The sequence below is a fragment of the Haliotis asinina genome, chromosome 2 (assembly GCF_037392515.1).
Source record: "Haliotis asinina isolate JCU_RB_2024 chromosome 2, JCU_Hal_asi_v2, whole genome shotgun sequence".
In the NCBI taxonomy this organism is placed as follows: domain Eukaryota; kingdom Metazoa; phylum Mollusca; class Gastropoda; order Lepetellida; family Haliotidae; genus Haliotis; species Haliotis asinina.
The window spans coordinates 25,764,624-25,782,349 of record NC_090281.1 but is presented as its reverse complement, the minus strand read 5'-3'; the positions used below and the strand labels follow the sequence as shown (position 1 = coordinate 25,782,349).

Sequence of the window (17,726 nt, the reverse complement as noted above, 5' to 3'; positions counted from 1 at the left end):
TTGAAAACTGTCAAAATCAAGAAAGACACGTGCATAAAATGGGTTGTGGTTAGGGTGGTGATAAAGAAAAACAGTCTTGCGTTCATAAGCTATCAGTCTTTGCGAAGTGTGTTAACGCTTATACTCCGTAACCAAACTGAATGTTCAGCATGAACATCAATCTGCGCGACAAGGAACCAATGACATGTGCCAACCAATTCAGTGAGCCCGACCACCCGATCCCATTAGTCGCCTCTTACGACAAAGTGAGTCGCCTTTCACAGCAAGCAAGCATGCAAACTATATCCGGTGTCCCCCGCCGTGATATTGCTGGAATATTGTTAGAAGGGTCGTAAAACTCACTGACTAATTCTATTCGTGGCAAACCTGATTGTTACAATACATAATTGTCTCAGCGATTTCTAGAGAAAATAGAGGTTCAAACTCGAAGACATACTTGAAGGTGTGTACACTCTTTATTACTACACTGGCGAATGATGATTTACATGTTTCCGTGTCTCCAGTTGGCCACTCTCATACTCACGGAGTCTTGAACAAAAGAAAAAAGTGGATTAACACGTCCGAGTTTTGCAAAACAGAATTAGCAAGAACAAACGTGTATTTCTTCTTCGGAACTGAAGTGATACAGTGAATGAGCGAGTTTAGTTTTACGCCGCACTCAGCAATATTCCAGCTATATAGCTGCGGTCTATAACTAATCGAATCTGGACCAGACAATCCAGTGATCAACATCATGATCACCGATCTAAGCAAATGGGATACGATGACATGTGTCAACCCTGTCAGCGAATCTGACCATCCAGGCCCGTTGCACTGACACAAGCATGGGGTACTGAAGATCAATTCTAACCCCGGTCTTCACTTACATGTATATGGTCGTAAGGTCCAAGTTTTCTTATTGCCATATTTAAGTCGCATCTTAAAATTTGACTTTTAATTCTTCTAACACAGAGATGCCTATTCGTCATGTACAATAGGTATCTAACTGACCAGACAAATGGCCGATAGAATTACTAACGAATTTGGACAATAGTTCTTCCAAGTTACGAAAGTCATTTTACAACCCTCCATGAAGATCCAGGGGGGAACTGATCTTCAGCAACTTATGCTTCTAAGAGGTAGCTAATAGGATCTTGTATTTTATCTCAGTTTTAGATCAAGGGCGATGGGGTAGCCCAGCGGTTAAAGAGTTCGCTCGTCACACCGAAGACCCGGGTTCTATTCCCCCAAAGGTATGAAGTCCATTTCTGGTGTTCCCCACTATTATATTGTTTATGATGCCAATTATTGGATTGCCTGGTCCAGATCAGATTATCTACAGACAGTCGTCATTTAACTCTACTATTGGTGATTGCGCAGTTAAGGACAAACAACAAACAAACAAACCTCGTCGTCGTCCTGCGTGCTGTTGAAGCGTGCTGCGAGGGAGTAGGCTTTCCACAAGTCGTATCGGACATTCCTTTGCTCTTCCTCGATCTTTATAACCTTGTTGATGATGTCATACAGGAGATCAAGCAACGCGCTGGTTCTGTTGCCTTGGAAACATAAATACATTGTAACGTCATCCAGCGTCATGCCTGTGTTTTGTTTCAAGGTTTATTCACTTGAAGTATGTAGACCAAAGACCTATGATATACTGTTCATATAATACACGTGTTAGGCGACTGAGTTCAGGCTTACGCGGCTTTCAGCAACATTCCAGCAATCTAAAGACAGGGACTTCATTGATTGTAGCTATACTACCCATCAGACGTTCAGACTTACTTAACGCATTCTATATGTTGCATACAGTGGAAGCTCTTTAATCCGGCACCCACTGGGAATAAAAAATAATCCGTTTCAGACAATGTGCCAGATGGGTAGAGCTTATGATAAATATACAAGCTACTGAAGGGATTTATATTCTATGCCAGTGTTGACAACGTGCCCGAACAGGCAAATGTCGATTTTGACAGCTCCCATTGTACATACATATGGTTTCCTCGAAGATGAATTTCTCCACTAACTTCGGGAAACCAACTGCAAACTTTATGAACATGAATTGTTCGAGGATCATGCATCAAATTTCTGAAAACCATTGTGCAAATAACATGAACAGATGCGTTTTGGCGTTAGGTTAAGAATATTTGCCAAGTTTTACTAAGTTTCATCATTTATTGAACTCATGACTGTAATATTTTCAACGTTACGAATTTGTTTTACAATACACTGGTTCAGAGGTAAACAGTGCATATAAACAGTATGGAATATTTTACAAAATCTAGTTTAGAACAGTTGACTGAATTTCTATATTTACACTATTGAGTCTAAACACTTTGATGGGTAGTATATACGGGCCAGCCAACAGGTCAATGACACTCTTCATCAAGGAATAAATTTTTCATTAAATCATGGTTTGGTTTCTTGGTACGGTAAAGCCATCGAGTAAAATCGATATCTTGCACGGATAAATATACAGTCTTGATAAAAGGTAAAGGTTACTGCTAGACACATATTAGATGATCCTGCGCACTAAAAGCATTTGTGACATAAGAGGCGGTACAACGAATTGGGCGAGTACAGTTGGCTGCTACAGGTAGCTTGACGATTACACATGTGCAATACATGCTAACTGTGACATGAAATCAACACCGCTACTGATCAACACCTGTCTCGCTACTGTTTCACACCTGTCTCAATACTGTTAAACAGATTTCAGTTGTAGTAACAAATGTCCAAGTTAGGAAAACAACGTCAAATAGTTCATTCTCAGGCAAGGGAGATAGCATACAATGTTATCATGTATATGGACAAAAATTGTGCAACCAAAGCGGATTCTCTTTGACAAAGTAGCCTTGCTACTGGACTCTGAACGGCAACTTTAAAGCGCATTAAGGCTACTCTACTCAACTGCTATTCTGATTTAGCCACCACCATTCAGTAACAGATAATTTTTAACATATTAAAAAGTTAAATGAAACCAAATTAACTATATGTAGTTATTATCTATTTAATATTTAGCAGACGAAAAGTCAACTTTATCCATTAAAACAACACCGCATATTCCTTCGAACGATAAGACTGCAGTTTCAGGCATACGATACTGATATTCCACGCTAACCTTTAGTTAAGACGAAGACAAATAGAGGATTGGGACATTAACAAGCATTTTAGATATTCAACAATTTTGTTTAAAAAAAACCCCAGGAAAATGTCATTTGCTTCGTGAAATGGATCGGTGGTCCTAAACATATTTGCTCAGTATATTGTGTTGATTCAATTCGTTGGGATTGTACCTGTTCCCAAATCGAGTGTGCTATAACAATTCATGCGTGAAACGCATGGGAAAATGAACTTCTCGATATTTATCAGACAACCTGTCTCCCTCTTGTTTCAAGTGGATCGTTCTGTAGGGCGTTCCCAAGTATGCAAATGGGTGTCATTTGTCAGGTCGTGGATCATCTTATATGTGTTTAGCAGTAGATCTGTGGTATTTCCGGTTTTTACAAAACAAAACCAAAAAAAAAACCCAAAAAACCCACGTTTATTAATTGTTATTATATTAATAGAAAAATGTTCATTTTGATATTGATATTAGACTAAAAGTTGGAATGAGTGAATATTGTTTTAAAACGCATGTGGTTTTGCCAGTATCGGGGTCTAGTGTATATTGAGTCTCATACTTGGAGTCGGCGACGTCGGTAGCACGGTGTAAGCGGTGGAGATGTCGTAGCTGGCGCATCGGCAGCATCCCAGGAAGTCGATACTTTGGTTGTAGTAGCAGTTATCACAGGAGTCGTTGGCACAAGGGTTGGAGTGGCCGACTATCACATCGTAGTCGAGCTCGAATCCAGTTAGCCCGGCGTTGGGGTCCACGTGGTAACGTAGCTTGAGTTCAGGGTCATACCCGACGTTCACTGTTAGAAGTTATATATAGAGAAAGAGAGCAACAGCTAGCTACCGAGTTGTTTGTTCACCTTACCATTTGCCTCAAGATTTATACTGTTAGGGTCATAGGAGACGTTCACTGTCAGGGAAAAAAAAAATATATATATATATATATATATATATATATGGAGAGAGAGAGAGGGGGGAGAAAGAGAGGGGAGAGAAAGAGAGGGAGAGAGAGGGGAGAGAAAGAGAGGGAGAGAGAGCGAGAGTTAGAGAGAGAGCGAGAGGGGGATAGAGAGAGGGAGAGAGAGAGCAACACGTAGTTACTGACGTTGTAGAGTACTATATGTTGTGAAGACCACATCTTAAGTAGATATTCACTGTTGCTCAGCAGTATAGGAATCTGCACCGGAACATCGCATCATAATCCAATAATATATATCCTACTTCCTTCAGATAGTTGATTGCTTTCTTTTCTTGTTTTTAACGCTGCACTCATCAATATTCCTGTTTTGTGGGAGATGTGTATAATAGTGTCTGGACCAGACAATCCAGTGATCAACAGCATGAGAATCGTCCTACGCAAATATACGAAGCCATGTGGCAACCAATTCAGCGACACCTAACCACCTGCCCCCTTTTTCGCCTATCCCGACAAGCATGGCTGCTGAAGGCCAGTTCTCCACAGGTATTATCTTCTTAAGAAAGAGGGGACGATAGATAGGTTGCAGTGTTTCGGTACCGTTTTCATCGTGTTTCCAAGAGGATCGTACTTTTTCCCGGCTGTTTATTTGAACATAAACCCCACCCAACCCAACAGCCGACACCCCTCACCTTCCCCTACTTTCGTTAATACTAGTTGACTGTATTCGTCATCGAATCAGATTTCATAAACTGACTGCAGAAATTTGTCCCACCGCTGTAGGTGTGGTTCAGGTCCAAGTAGGAGAAGTCGCACAGTCTACGGACGTCCACCTCTCCGTTCAAAAATTCCAGGTAGCCACACCCGCATGTAGTGTTACATCCTCCCTGATCCAGGCGAAGAAACCTAAACAAACATCGAAGGTGGCAAAATGAAGATAGACAATTAACATGATAAATATATTAGGGCCCGGAGGACTTCGATCTGAGGTTTTCAGTATATTAACCATGTTTGTGTTGTGAGGGTCCGGAGTACTTCGAGGTCCAGGATTTCAGTATATTTAGGCTGTGACGGTCCGGAGTTACTTCGGGTTACACGGTTTCACTATATGTGGGTAGTGAAGATCCAAAAATATCGAGTTACAGCATTTCATTATATCGCAAGGACGTCGAGTTGCAACTGTCCATGTATTTGTGTTGTGAATGAACTGACTGACTTCAAAATTACAGCACAGTGATGATAAGATGGCCTTAACATACAAGTTACAGAGTAGGGATATCAAGCTATACCTAATGTTGACAGTCCAGGGTCCGTGGTAGTAGGAGATGTTGGGCATCTTGATGGTGTAGTAGCAGTCGCTTTCGTTGACGTAGGTGCTGTTGTCGAGGAGGGTGGAAATGACACCGTCTTCTTTGTTGCTGGTATCGTAGACCCTGCTGCAAGCTAAGGCAACCGCATAATGTAGTATCTTAAATATGGCTTTAACCGATGCGAATCAAAAGGAAATGATCGATTTCTTAAAATATTGGTCAATTGGGTGGTCTATTGGTTAAAGCGTTCACTCATCACGATGATGGGTTCGATTTCCAGCACAGGTACAAAGTGCAAGGGCCTGTTCAGAAGTAAGAAAAAGAGTTAGCTGTCTTAATACAGTATGTGTCATTCAATTACTTTTGTATGTTGTGAAAGGTACACACCACACGGCTATACATGAAAGACGAATACTGGTTCACTGCCCAGGATGTTTGTATGGCGGACACCCTCAGTTCACCTGTCAGTACGAGGGTGTATTGGAAGGAAGGTGACATCCGTGCCAACTTAAGAGTTAGGATAGGATAGGATATTTATACAGTGCACATATATACACGCAACGTGTACATGTTTAATTGGATGTCAGTCTCCATGTCACATCGTATTATCAATCTGAACTCCCTTTTGTTCAAACAACCCCCATAACTCAGCAGTTTTCACAAAGGGAACAGGTGTTCGTACTGGTGCGGTTAAATGTCGGTTCTTTCCTCAAAGTCCATTGGACCCTACAAGGATCAGACTCAAAATGGCCTTCAGCACCCTTGCTTGCCGTTAGTATTGAACAACGGGATCGGATGGGCAGACCAATTCTAACCCGGATCTTCACGGGTTCTACCATACAGACTTTGAAGCGTCCAGTACATTTACTGGGTGTTTGTCTAAAACACTGAAGGAGTGAATATATACATCGTGGTTGAAAGAGTCCCGATCTCAACCCTTTGGGCCATATCTGTAACAAGATGGATCGTTCTGGGCAACAAAGGGACCCTCCTGTACAGGACCTGGCCCAACTGAAAGGTATTTTACACGATGAATGGCGTAGACTGCCCCTTCAGAGGATCAGGAGGCTGACAGAGGGTATGAGAAGGAGAGTGCTGACTGACATACAGTCACACCACGAGAGTTTTATGTACGTGTCGATATTCTACCATTGTTAACATTCAGGGGGTGCTTAATTAAGTCCATAACACAAGTATGGCTTGGCTTTGTCGGTTGTGTGTGTCCATGTATGTTAATGTTTCTTACTTGGAGTCGGTGATGTCGGTGGCACGGTGTTGGAGGTGGAGATGTCGTAGCTGGCGCACCGACAGCACCCTAGGAAGTCGATACTTTGGTTGTAGTAGCAGTTGTCACAGGAGTCGTTGGCACAAGGGTTGGCGTGGCCGACCAGCACCTCATAGTCGAGCTCGAATCCAGTTACCCCGGCGTTGGGGTCCACGTGGTAACGTAGCTTGAGGTCAGGGTCATACCCGACGTTCACTGTCAGGGAGAAGTTATATAGAGAGAAAGAGAGCAGCACGTAGCTAGTGAGGTGTTTGTTCACCTTACCATTTGCCTCAAGATGTATGCTGTACTGAACTTAAGAATGAGGCTGAAGAACTGACGAAGGCCCACATGCACAAAGCCACCTTAGCGTTACGATAATTGTTACTCCCATATTCTAACAGAGACCTAAGATGGTTTCAACGCTACGATCATTTTGTGAAGAAGGCACTAGATCTTTTACTTAAAGAGAAAACAAGACATAATGCCAACTAACAGATTTGTGAAGCTTTAGGACAATTACTAAACTTAAATTGGTAAAGGACAAAGGTAACAAAAAAAACTTAGTGTACTTATTCGATAGCGATGTATACCATTCAAAAACGTAGCGGATATCCTATTTTGCGAGCACGGCACTAGCCAATGCATATCAGACAAAAAGTAATATCATTCAGATGAAACATTTCCAGGGAATGGAATAAATTGTCACACTTTCTCTTAATTTCCCTTCATCATCTTTATCCTCCTTGGATTCATCATTAGTATGTCATCAATCTTGTAAATCCAATATTTTTTATGGTTTATTTCCTTCGGTGGTAGTTACGTTTTTTACTTTTTGACTTTTAACGCAGAGTCTCAGCTAACGTTTTACCTGATGTACTATTTTCTTTGTGAAGAACCATTCTCAAGTGCAGTTTTCTTTTTTAAACATAAAACCGTATATTACTGTAAAATAACTGAATTTCTGAGCAGATAGGTTTTCACGCAAGTCCATAAGTAAATGGTCAACTGCTTTCGAACAGTTGCCTCACCGCTGTAGGTGTGGTTCAAATCCAAATAGGAGAAGTCGCACAGTCTATGGACGTCCACCTCGCCGTTTAAGAATTCCAGGTAGCCACACCCGCATGTAGTGTTACAGCCTTCCTGGTCCAGGCGAAGAAATCTAAACGAACACCGTAATACAGAGAGGGAGAGAGAGGGAGGGGGCGGGGAGAGAGAGAGAGAGAGGGGGGGGGGGGGGGGGGGGGGGTTCGACGCAGCTATATAGCCGCGGTCAGTAGATAATTGACAATCTAGCGATCAGCAGCATAAGCATCGATCTAAGCAACTGGAATAAGATGACATTGTGTTAACAAAATGAGCGAGCCTGACGACCCGATGACGTTAGTGGCCTCTTTCGACAAGCACCGGTTTCTGAAGACCATTTCTAACAGGGATCGTTAAGACGTGTAAGATACAAACGTCGAGAAAGCAATAGTCGTAATTAGCGTAATTAATTGAACTACAAATAACTCGATGTAAGTTGAAAATAGAGATTCTGAAAAAATACAATGTATACATCATTCAAGTATAAACATACATACAATTATTAAAATAAATATATTTATGTTGTGAAGGCCCGTGAACTTTGAGTAACTAGGTTTCAGAATAATGGTTTCATGATGGTCTCAAATACTTCGCATTACAGACAATAGATGTTGTGAAGCTATACCTAATGTTGACAGTCCAGGGACCGTGGTAGTAGGAGATGTTGGGCATCTTGATGGTGTAGTAGCAGTCGCTTTCGTTGACGTAGGTGCTGTTGTCGAGGAGGTTGGAGATAACACCGTCTTGTTTATTGTTGTTATCGTAGATCCTACTACAAGCTGAGACACCAATAAGTTTCGTTAGGATCTTTTAATGACACTCTTCACCATCGACCGCGTGGCCCAGTGGTCCAGGCATTCGCTAATATTGCTAAACATGGGGTATAGTTCTCAATACTGGTACAATGGATCCAGCCCATTTCTAATGCGTGCCGTGTTATTTCAGTATCATTTGTAATAACGGCGTAAATTCATGATACTAATCAACACTTTAAGGTATTTTCTTTCTTTTCTTGTGCTGGGGACCGGATGATTTCATCCTCTATCTCTAGGGATAGCATGTCGGTAAACTAACAGTATCCCCGATCCTGGAAACATTTCTGATGGTTAGGGGGAGGTGGGGTAGCCTAGTGGATAAAGCTTTCGCTCGGCACGTTTGCACAGGTTTGTACTTCCACATGGGCAGAGCATGGACTAACTCACTCCGGATGGTAGGTTTTTTCTCTTGTTGTTCCTAATCCGAAATAAGAAAAAAATAAAAAATAAAAAATAAACGAACGTAAATCAACTTACAGTTATGAGCAGGAAAGGATTCCGAACCAGTACCGGAATGGTTCCCATTGCGAGTGCAACACCCCATAAAGTCAGGGATGACGTCATCACTGCACTTGCAAACATGCCCCTCGCAAAGAGAGCGACTACCCGGTGTCACGTGGTACTGGAGGGCGAAACCCTTGTGCTGTGTTGGCGGAACTTCCGACCGGAACATGAAGGTCAAGGACACTTCGTCGCCCATGTAGACTTGCAACAGACAGGTTATGTTGTGGAGATGTATTTTCATAAGAGATTGCTTTGACACATGGAGACTTTGCTCTGATCTCATTTTCGTTTTAAGTGTAAAGTTACGAATAAGCGACTGATGGATAGAGCGTGATGACTTAACTCTCCCTCCAAATGAATCCAATCTTTTAGACAGTCACTGTAAGCTGTTGCTATTTATCAAACACAGTCAGATTGTGATAAAATGACTAAAAATTCAGTCTTTAGTGAAAATTCATGACATTGAGGGTCACTCATTTGGCGTCATTTTGTGTAACAAAAATCAATGATATTACGAATAATATTAAGATAAGAACAACAACGACGACGCAGATTGTATCGTGTGTCACGTTACCATTGACACTGAGCGCTTTGTCAAATATAGATCTAGGCATCTGGGATACAAATATATGCATCAGCCACGTCAGGTCCCAGGACATCTGGTTCCATTAGTTGCTTCTATCAACACACATGGGTTGACCGTAATAATAACGATTAAAATAGTAGTTGTAGAAGCATCAGTCGTGGTAGAAGAAGCTGCTGGTGCAGCAGTAGTAACAGTAGAAGTAGAAGTAGCAGAAGTAGTTGAGGACAGATACAGAGGCACATATACATACCCGACTTCCCAGGAGTTGCAGAGCGTAGAGAGTAATTCACTTACCGTTGTAGGCGAAGTCTAGAGCCACAGCGGCGACGTCGCAGATTGCATCGTGTGTCACGTTACCATTAACGAACCGCAGGTACCCACAAGAACACTGAGCGCATTTTTCCATGCGCAGTTCACTGAAACTGACAAATTTAAGCCAAAACTGGAAAGGTCACTACAAAATAATTTATTACTTTAAGAGTTGTTTAACCTTGCATTCTACGTACTTCGTCGGTGGTCTAGTGGTTAGAGAGCAAACTGTAAATCTGGGCTCAACGACAGTGATGACGCCTACCTCAACTGAACTGACCAGTCCTTGGACAGCCCTGCGGGTTTCTGTATCTGGAAGAAACACTCATCACTTCCGGGATCTGCGCCCATGTAGTGGTTGCTGTCGATGGAGCCGCTGGAACTAGTCAGCAGATGATAACAATGTCCATTAGCATCTGCAAGGACAAACAGAAACCAAACCATTGCATTCCAAGGTAGTTTTGTTCTTTTTGTTAAGTTGCTTTAGCAATATTCCAGCAATATCACGGGAGGGCAGTATCAGAAATGGGCTTAACACACAGTACCTATGTCGAGAATGGAACCTTGGTCTTCGGTGTGACGAGCGAACGCTTTAACCACTTGCATACCCCAACCCCCCCTCATATTTCTTAAGTACCAAAATGGATTTTTTACTCAAAACGAGACGAATGGCCAATCAGACAGCTACATTTATACGCAGTTATATCAAACGTGTGGCTTTCATGAAGTAAGAGCTTGATATCTACGGGGTCTTTTGTCTAAATGAGTCACAATATATGGTTGTGCTGACTCTCGTATAACTCGAAGTATTACGCTTCGACACAAAAGTGTTTGACAGCAGTTTGGCGGACGATAAACCTGGTTAGTGACAAAGATGCATGAAGGAACAAATCGTACGGCTCCCGATTTACTTGCTGAAGGTGTTGAATAGACTATACGTACCGGAGAACGTCGCCTGTAGGCTGAATACAGCGACCAAAACGGTAAGCATCTTCCAAGTACCTCTGTGGCGGACAACCGATTACCTTATGTCAACGCGGCTCTTTTAGGCTGACTTTATTTGTTTTCTAGGTTAAGCGGATGGGACTTCTCCCAGGAAAAGCTGTGTTTTCACGTTTGTTTCTTGGTACATCGATCCATCCATCCACCTAGCAATAGTCCCTAGGAAGCTGAGAAAGAAATTTGAATGCTCCCAAAATAACCAACTGTCCTTGTTTTCGTGAATTGTATTGTCTTAAATGAGCTATTATAACGGCAAATTGTTTCCATAGTATTGCTCATTAGTGATGGTTGTACTTGGAGTGGGGCCACTAATGGTTGTAGTCGTCGCAACAGCAGCAGCAGTAGTAGTAGCAGTGGCAGTAGCATCATCATCATCATCATCAGCAGCAGCAGCAGCAGCAGCAGCAGCAGCAGCGGCGGCGGTGGTGGTGGTGGTGGTGGTAGTAGTAGTAGTAGTAGTAGTAGTAGTAGTAGTAGCAATGGTGGTCATGGTGGTGGCGGCAGCAGTGGTTTCAAGCACAAGAGGTCAAGAGACCTCTCTAACTACAGGAAACAGAGAAAGATCTTAGCATGAAGACCTTTGGTCCTCCATGGTCCACTGTCTTAAAAGATCTAAGTACTACTATCCTGGCTGTAGAATGCTTTACAATAACTGAGATCGTTTTGTGTAAGAGCCCTCTGGTCGCGTTCCACAAAGCCAGTTTATTTCCAAGCATCTCGTGTGTTAACGTAGCTGTGATCAATCGTTTTGATAACATCTTTGTCAATAGTGGCGCTCAAACTATCGACCACTAATATTGGGATTAATTATTATTGGTATTTTCATCAGAGATACGTCTTCACCGTTATGCGTCATTGGCTGGCTTACTCACTCACCCTCCCACCCACTCACTCACTCACCCTCTCAGCCATCCACTCGCTCACTCACCCAACCATCTACCCACCAATCCGATCACTCACACGCTCACTCACCCACCTACCCAACTACTCACTCACTCACTCACTCGCTCGCTCGATGATCATCCATCCCTTCACTAACCCATACCTACCCAGCCACTCGCTCATCCACCCACCCACAGAAATTCTTCAGAGCGGCCTGACATTCTTGTCTATGTCTGGGCGAGTCACTGTATGAGAAATCGCCGGAGGCAGCAACATCCGCCACGTGACCTATGTGGGGTTATTACCGTTAGATGAGAAGCAGTTTATGCACCACCTCCTGTGTTTGACTGTTAATTATGAACACAAATCGATTCCAGGTCTCCACTGTGGGCACCCAATCACAGACACGTCAGGCTCACAGACACACCAAGGTCACAGAAACACGTTGTGTAGCAACGCCAGCGAGTTTTCCATGAAGACGTGCAACTTAAGAAAATAGTAATATTAGGCGCGCAGCAAGCCATTTTCTCGTGCAAGCACAGTAGGTTGCAAAGCTCTATATTAAGAGAGTACCGAAGGCTGAACTTTCATAGCAAAAATCAGGCTTTTGTATAATGATAGCTATGAATATAGATTATTGGCAGTGTTATTAAAAATGGACACAACAAATGGATTTTTTTCCAAGTGAACGGGTTTGTAGGCGGAGTTCCGCTATTACGATATCTTTTCCATTTTGAAGCCTTGGGTGCATGATGAGACAAAATAAACATAACAGGGGTACTGTAACTGATTATAAAGAGTTTGAATTAGGACAACATGCAAATGATACTAACTTGTTTTATATGTACACAACAATGAAATGAGACTGTTCTGTGATCAATGTTTTGACTTGGTGAAGCCTTTCGTTGCGCTCTACGTATTTTACATGAATTACATAAATCTGGACCTAATTTTGTCACAGTAAGGTGCATGAGAAGGAAGATTTACATAATTATCTATGTGACGGTATCGCTGAGACTGAGTTTACTACAAGTGAAAACCAATATTTACGAACGATGACTTCACTAAAGGAGCGAGTGAGTTACGTTATCACTGGTTTTATTAGTATACAGCAATATGAAGCGAGGGACACCAGAAATGGGCTTCATATGTTGTACGACTGGATAATCAAACCCGGGTCTTCGGCGTGTCGAGCGGGCACTTTCACCACAAGGTCACCCCGCCTCCCCTACCCAAAAGGAAACAGTGTTCATATTTTAGCATATTTTCACCATGAAAATTAACAACATTGCACTATAGCTAGGTGAGAGACGCGAGACAGGTAATTAGCACTATCGCCAGGTGAGAGATTAAGCATTAGCAGCTGAAGCGTGAGCCTTTGTCTAAGGGCTATAGTCTACAATGTGACACGATTTAATATATATGTATGCACGTATATTTGTGTTTGCGATATTAAATTCTGGCTTAAGAATATTTATTTCTGTATATTATTCAGAAACGGCTCGGCAAACAAGCAGAAAGGTTATATTATTACTGCCTCTCCGGACAAAATAACATTTATGCGACTTGCATGTCATAACATGATTTCAAAAGTTCAGCAGTACCGGGTTAAAATGATTTTTCTTGCTAACCTGTATTTGCAACTTCTTCAAAAATTTATCATTGGTGAAACTTTATCAAGTACAGAATATATCAGTACAGTCTAATTTGCGTCTTTTTGAAACCAGAGGCCTAAATGTTTGTGTTCGGAATAATAATTACTAGTATTTTTGACTACTTAAAATCATTACACGAATATCATAAATTGAGCATTTCCTGAACTTCATATCTGTATCAATACCATATCAGTATCATTACCATATTAAGTATCAGTACCATATCAGTATCAATACCATATCAATGTATCTCACCTTGATACAAATGTCACTAATGTCACCAACTGGGCATTTCCTCAAATCCTCCAAAAATATTCAAGTAATACCATATCAGTGTACATGTTCTCACTTTAATACAAAATTCACGAATCTGACTAACTGTGCATTTTGTTGAAACAAACTATGGTTCATTTGGACTGAGTGTAATCAAAACGCTAACCCAAGTCGCTAACTCACTCTGGTTATGTGACAGACCTGTTTTGACAGAATCTGGCTGACAGGACACCATACGGCTGGCGGCGTGGAATTGGATAGAAGAGTGTCGAGTTGAGCCCATTGTTATGACCGCGTCATGCGTCACAGACCTGTTTATTAGCTCCTATGATTGTGGTTGATAATGATGTTTTTCGCAGGTATCTATGGCAATTACAATTTATGCCCAGCCTACCTGTGCATAGGTAGGTGATATTACGTGTGTTGCGCAGAGATCGTTTTACAGCTTTTGATGAAGGTGTCCGTGGTGGTGATGTGTTGACGCTGTTCGTGCTGTGCTGATGAAGCTGGCACCGCGTACCTGTTGCTCTGTGGACAAATCAGTGATGATGATGTTGTCATGCTGTTATCACCGTTACGTGTCTGTGACATGTGAACAGTTGTTCCACGAGTGAGCTTTTGGTTCACAACCTAATCAAGACACGGTGAGTCAGACACGGAGGTCGCTTAACGCTTGGTGTTCAAGACTTGTGCGTGACCAACTAAACGTACAGTAGTCGCCAAAAGAGGTGTGAATTTTCAGTCAGATTCCTGCTGGATTTGACATACCTTGTGTTTCTGGGAGATTCTGTTGATGTTTCTTTCATGCTGCACGTTACAAGGTTTGTTTGTCACGTACACTGTTAAAAACATACTTTACCTCTAATAGTTGTAAACCGGGTAGAGTTTGGGATACAGAACGATTGTTTTCAATAACGGAAACCTCCGACATCACGGCTTCTTTGTGTTAAAAGACATCTCTAGTGGAAACCCTATAACGTCACGAAAGTCTGCTAAAGGGATCCTCTGAGGTTATGAATCATTTGTGTGAGGACTCCTGCTGACGTCACGACTTTTTGTGAAGAAATCCTCGGACATCTGGACCTTCTTCCGAGGATGAATACCACTAAGGAAACCCCACCGCCCTGGACGTCAATAACTCACGAAAGAGAGGTCAACTCACTCGCAGGAGTCGTATACATTGTCATATCCACCGCCATTGTCATCGCCAACAGCTTCATCATCTTCATCAACACGAAGACCAAGGAATCCGCGCCAACCGTTCGCTGCTTGACCTGTATCGCCTGCACGAATCTGATCTCAGGGTTGACCATCATCTTGTACGAGGTCCCCTACAGTCTCGTCCCACGTCTGTCTTGCAGTGATCCTTTCATGACGACCATGAAGCTCGTGCGGGTCACGCTCCATTCGCAGACTGTTTACCAGTGTGTCCTGTGCGTGCTAGACCGCTACCTGTGCCTGTGCAGACCTCGACTCTATACACAAGTGACGTCTGCGCGCTGGATTATTGGAGCTGTGGTTCTGTCCTTCTTGCTCTCCGGTGGAGCTTTGCTTCTCATGTTTTTTCAGTCAATCCAAAAATTTGATGAAATGTCGTTTGGGTGTTCTCCTGTGTTTGCAAATACCAACACTACTCCTGTTCTCGTGTTGGTTGTAATTGTTATTCCCGCTGTGGTAATTTTTGGTTGTTATGTTTCCATTGGTAGAGAATTCATCAGGAGACACTGCGCTATCGCACCTATTGAAACGGAGCTACCGTTCAAGTTCCCTCGGATGGCAGTTTGGGTTCTCTGTTCATTTTTCGTCTGCTACTTCCCGTCAGTTGTAGCCGCCATGTTGAATTCTTTGTCCGACAGCTCGACATCGCCAGTGTCGGACAACTCGTGGATGGTTGCTGATATCTCAAGACATCTGTATTCTGTATGGAGCGTTTTGATTTTTACTGGATCCTTTTCTCCTTTTCGAAAGCAAGTTTTTAAACTATTCTGCAAGCTGGATGGAACGAGAGTCGAAGGGGGAGTGACAGCGTGAAGTGAGTGAGTTTTTGGGAGTCGCTTCACATCGCTTGACCAGTCATTGCTTTTGCCTAATGTGAGTACAAGCACTGATGCAAGTAATTAATGCCGAGTTGAATACCGGAACAAACAACAACCCTTGTTTATACCACGACAGATTCAATGAGTGTGGGAGTTTAGTTTTACGCCGCACCCTGCAATATCCCAGTTATATGGTAGTGGTCCGCTAGTAACCGAGTCTGGGTCAAACCATCCACTGATCAACAGCATGAGCATTGATCGACGCAGTTGGGATACGATGATATGTGTCATTCAAGTCAAAGAGCCTGACCACTCGATCCCCTTAGTCGCCTCTTACGACAAACATCGGTTACTGAAGATCAGTTCTAACCCGGATCTCCACGGATACAAATTCAATGTGTTACGTGGCCACTATACGAGAAATTAAGTGAACTGTCAAGACAGACACAACATACCATGGTTGAATGGTGGTTATAAGCACGTCACGCCCAAGACTCGGGTTTGATTCCCTACGTAATGAAACCCATTTCTGGTGTCCCCCGTCGTGATATTGATGGACTGGAATATTGCTGAAAGAGACGTTAATCCCAGCCCACTGTCTTGTTCTAAACGTGTTACCTGATTGACAGGTGAGATTAAATGGAACCAATAGTCAGACATATTAAGCGCACAATGCCATGGACACTACCCAATACATACTATGTGATAAACACTGTTTGATGAACACTGGTGAAGACTATGTGATAAAGACTGTTTCATGAACACTACGTCATTAGCACTGTTTGATGAACACTACGTGATGAACACTGTTTCATGAACACTACGGGATGAACACTGTTTCATGAACACTACGTGATGAACACTGATGAACAATACGTGATGAACACTGTTTCATGAACATTACATGATGAACACTGGTGAACACTACATGACGAACACTGTTTCATGAACACTACGTGGTGAGCACTGTTTGAGTAACACTACGTAAAGAAAACACTGATAAACATTGATTGATAAACACTACGTGATGAACACTATGTGACGAGCACTACCTAATACGCACATGTGTTTGTTTTGTAAATGTCCCTATACAAAACACTATTTGATGATCACTATACGATGACGGACTGTGTGCGTGCGCGCGCGCGCATATGTGTTACCATACTGTACTCGAAGTCGAATATATGTTTTTATATCAGATTGAAACGGGATGTATTGTCTTCGGCACTACGTTGTACAATGAAGCAACTCGGGTATTCTGTGATTTAACATTTCCGGGAGGTATTTTGTTGTAAATATATATCAAGGCTTTTCTGTATCTTATATGTGGTTGTCAATAAATAGTTCATGCTATAGAAGATAACATGGACCTCTATATTTCGTTAACTCATTCATTCATTCATTCCCAGACCTGGTAGTAACCAAATAGAAACAAAAATGATGTACAAAACAAAGCACTCACCTGTGGCGTAAACTGGGGAGTTGACAAATATTTTCAAATTTTTAATCAAAGTTCGTAAGTGTTGTGCCACTCTACACATGCACTGATTGCCTGTGAGTTGGTTGTTCCACTCAGCAATAATAAATGTACATGGCGACGGTCTGTTAAAAGTCGTATCTGGAGCATACAATCCAGTGATCAACAACATGATCATTAATATGCGCTTTTGGCATACAATGACATGTGTCAACCATGCAAGTCAATGAGCATGACCACCCGATCCCGTTAGCCGCCCGGGGTTTTGAAGACGTGTTCTAACCTGGGTCTTCACGGGTGACTCAATGTGTGAGAAACTGGATAAACACGTAAAACTGTAATCGATGACTTGATCAAAACGACTAGACTAGGCGCCTCCATTTTATTGGAAGAAAGTATGATTTGTGTGCAGACGAAATCTGATTGGTGAGTAGGAAAAAGAAATATGACTAAACATCACCTCTACTTAACGAAGTTACTGAAACATGCTTGACATATTTGTTACAGTGTAGTCC

The 17,726-nt window shown here is 42.3% G+C and overlaps 2 protein-coding genes across 2 annotated transcripts; one reads left to right on the top strand and one right to left on the bottom strand.

The window, feature by feature from the left end:
- Nucleotides 1–475: 475 nt before the first annotated feature.
- On the bottom strand, nt 476–10,877 carry LOC137273469 (uncharacterized). Its single transcript, XM_067806169.1, has 9 exons — nt 10,829–10,877; nt 10,152–10,302; nt 9,872–9,999; nt 8,965–9,192; nt 8,298–8,451; nt 7,618–7,748; nt 6,569–6,802; nt 1,387–1,535; nt 476–528 (listed from the first exon to the last, which is right to left on the bottom strand). The coding sequence occupies exons 1-9, from the start codon at nt 10,875–10,877 to the stop codon at nt 520–522; spliced, it is 1,233 nt and encodes a 410-aa protein (XP_067662270.1). The 3' UTR covers nt 476–519.
- Nucleotides 10,878–14,793: 3,916 nt separating this feature from the next.
- LOC137271677 (uncharacterized) lies at nt 14,794–15,729 on the top strand. Its single transcript, XM_067804101.1, has one exon. It carries the CDS (start codon nt 14,794–14,796, stop codon nt 15,727–15,729), a length of 936 nt encoding a protein of 311 aa, XP_067660202.1.
- Nucleotides 15,730–17,726: the final 1,997 nt, after the last annotated feature.

Excerpts from the sequence above, each read along its gene's own strand:
- LOC137273469 (XM_067806169.1), bottom strand. The coding sequence starts at position 10,877 with ATGCTTACCGTTTTGGTCGCTGTATTCAGCCTACAGGCGACGTTCTCC. Across the intron at positions 6,803-7,617 it reads TTTGAACCACACCTACAGCG|TGAACGTCGGGTATGACCCT; the intron begins GTGAGGCAACTG and ends TCTCCCTGACAG. Across the intron at positions 1,536-6,568 it reads ACCGACATCACCGACTCCAA|GCAACAGAACCAGCGCGTTG; the intron begins GTAAGAAACATT and ends TATGTTTCCAAG.
- LOC137271677 (XM_067804101.1), top strand. The coding sequence starts at position 14,794 with ATGAATACCACTAAGGAAACCCCACCGCCCTGGACGTCAATAACTCAC.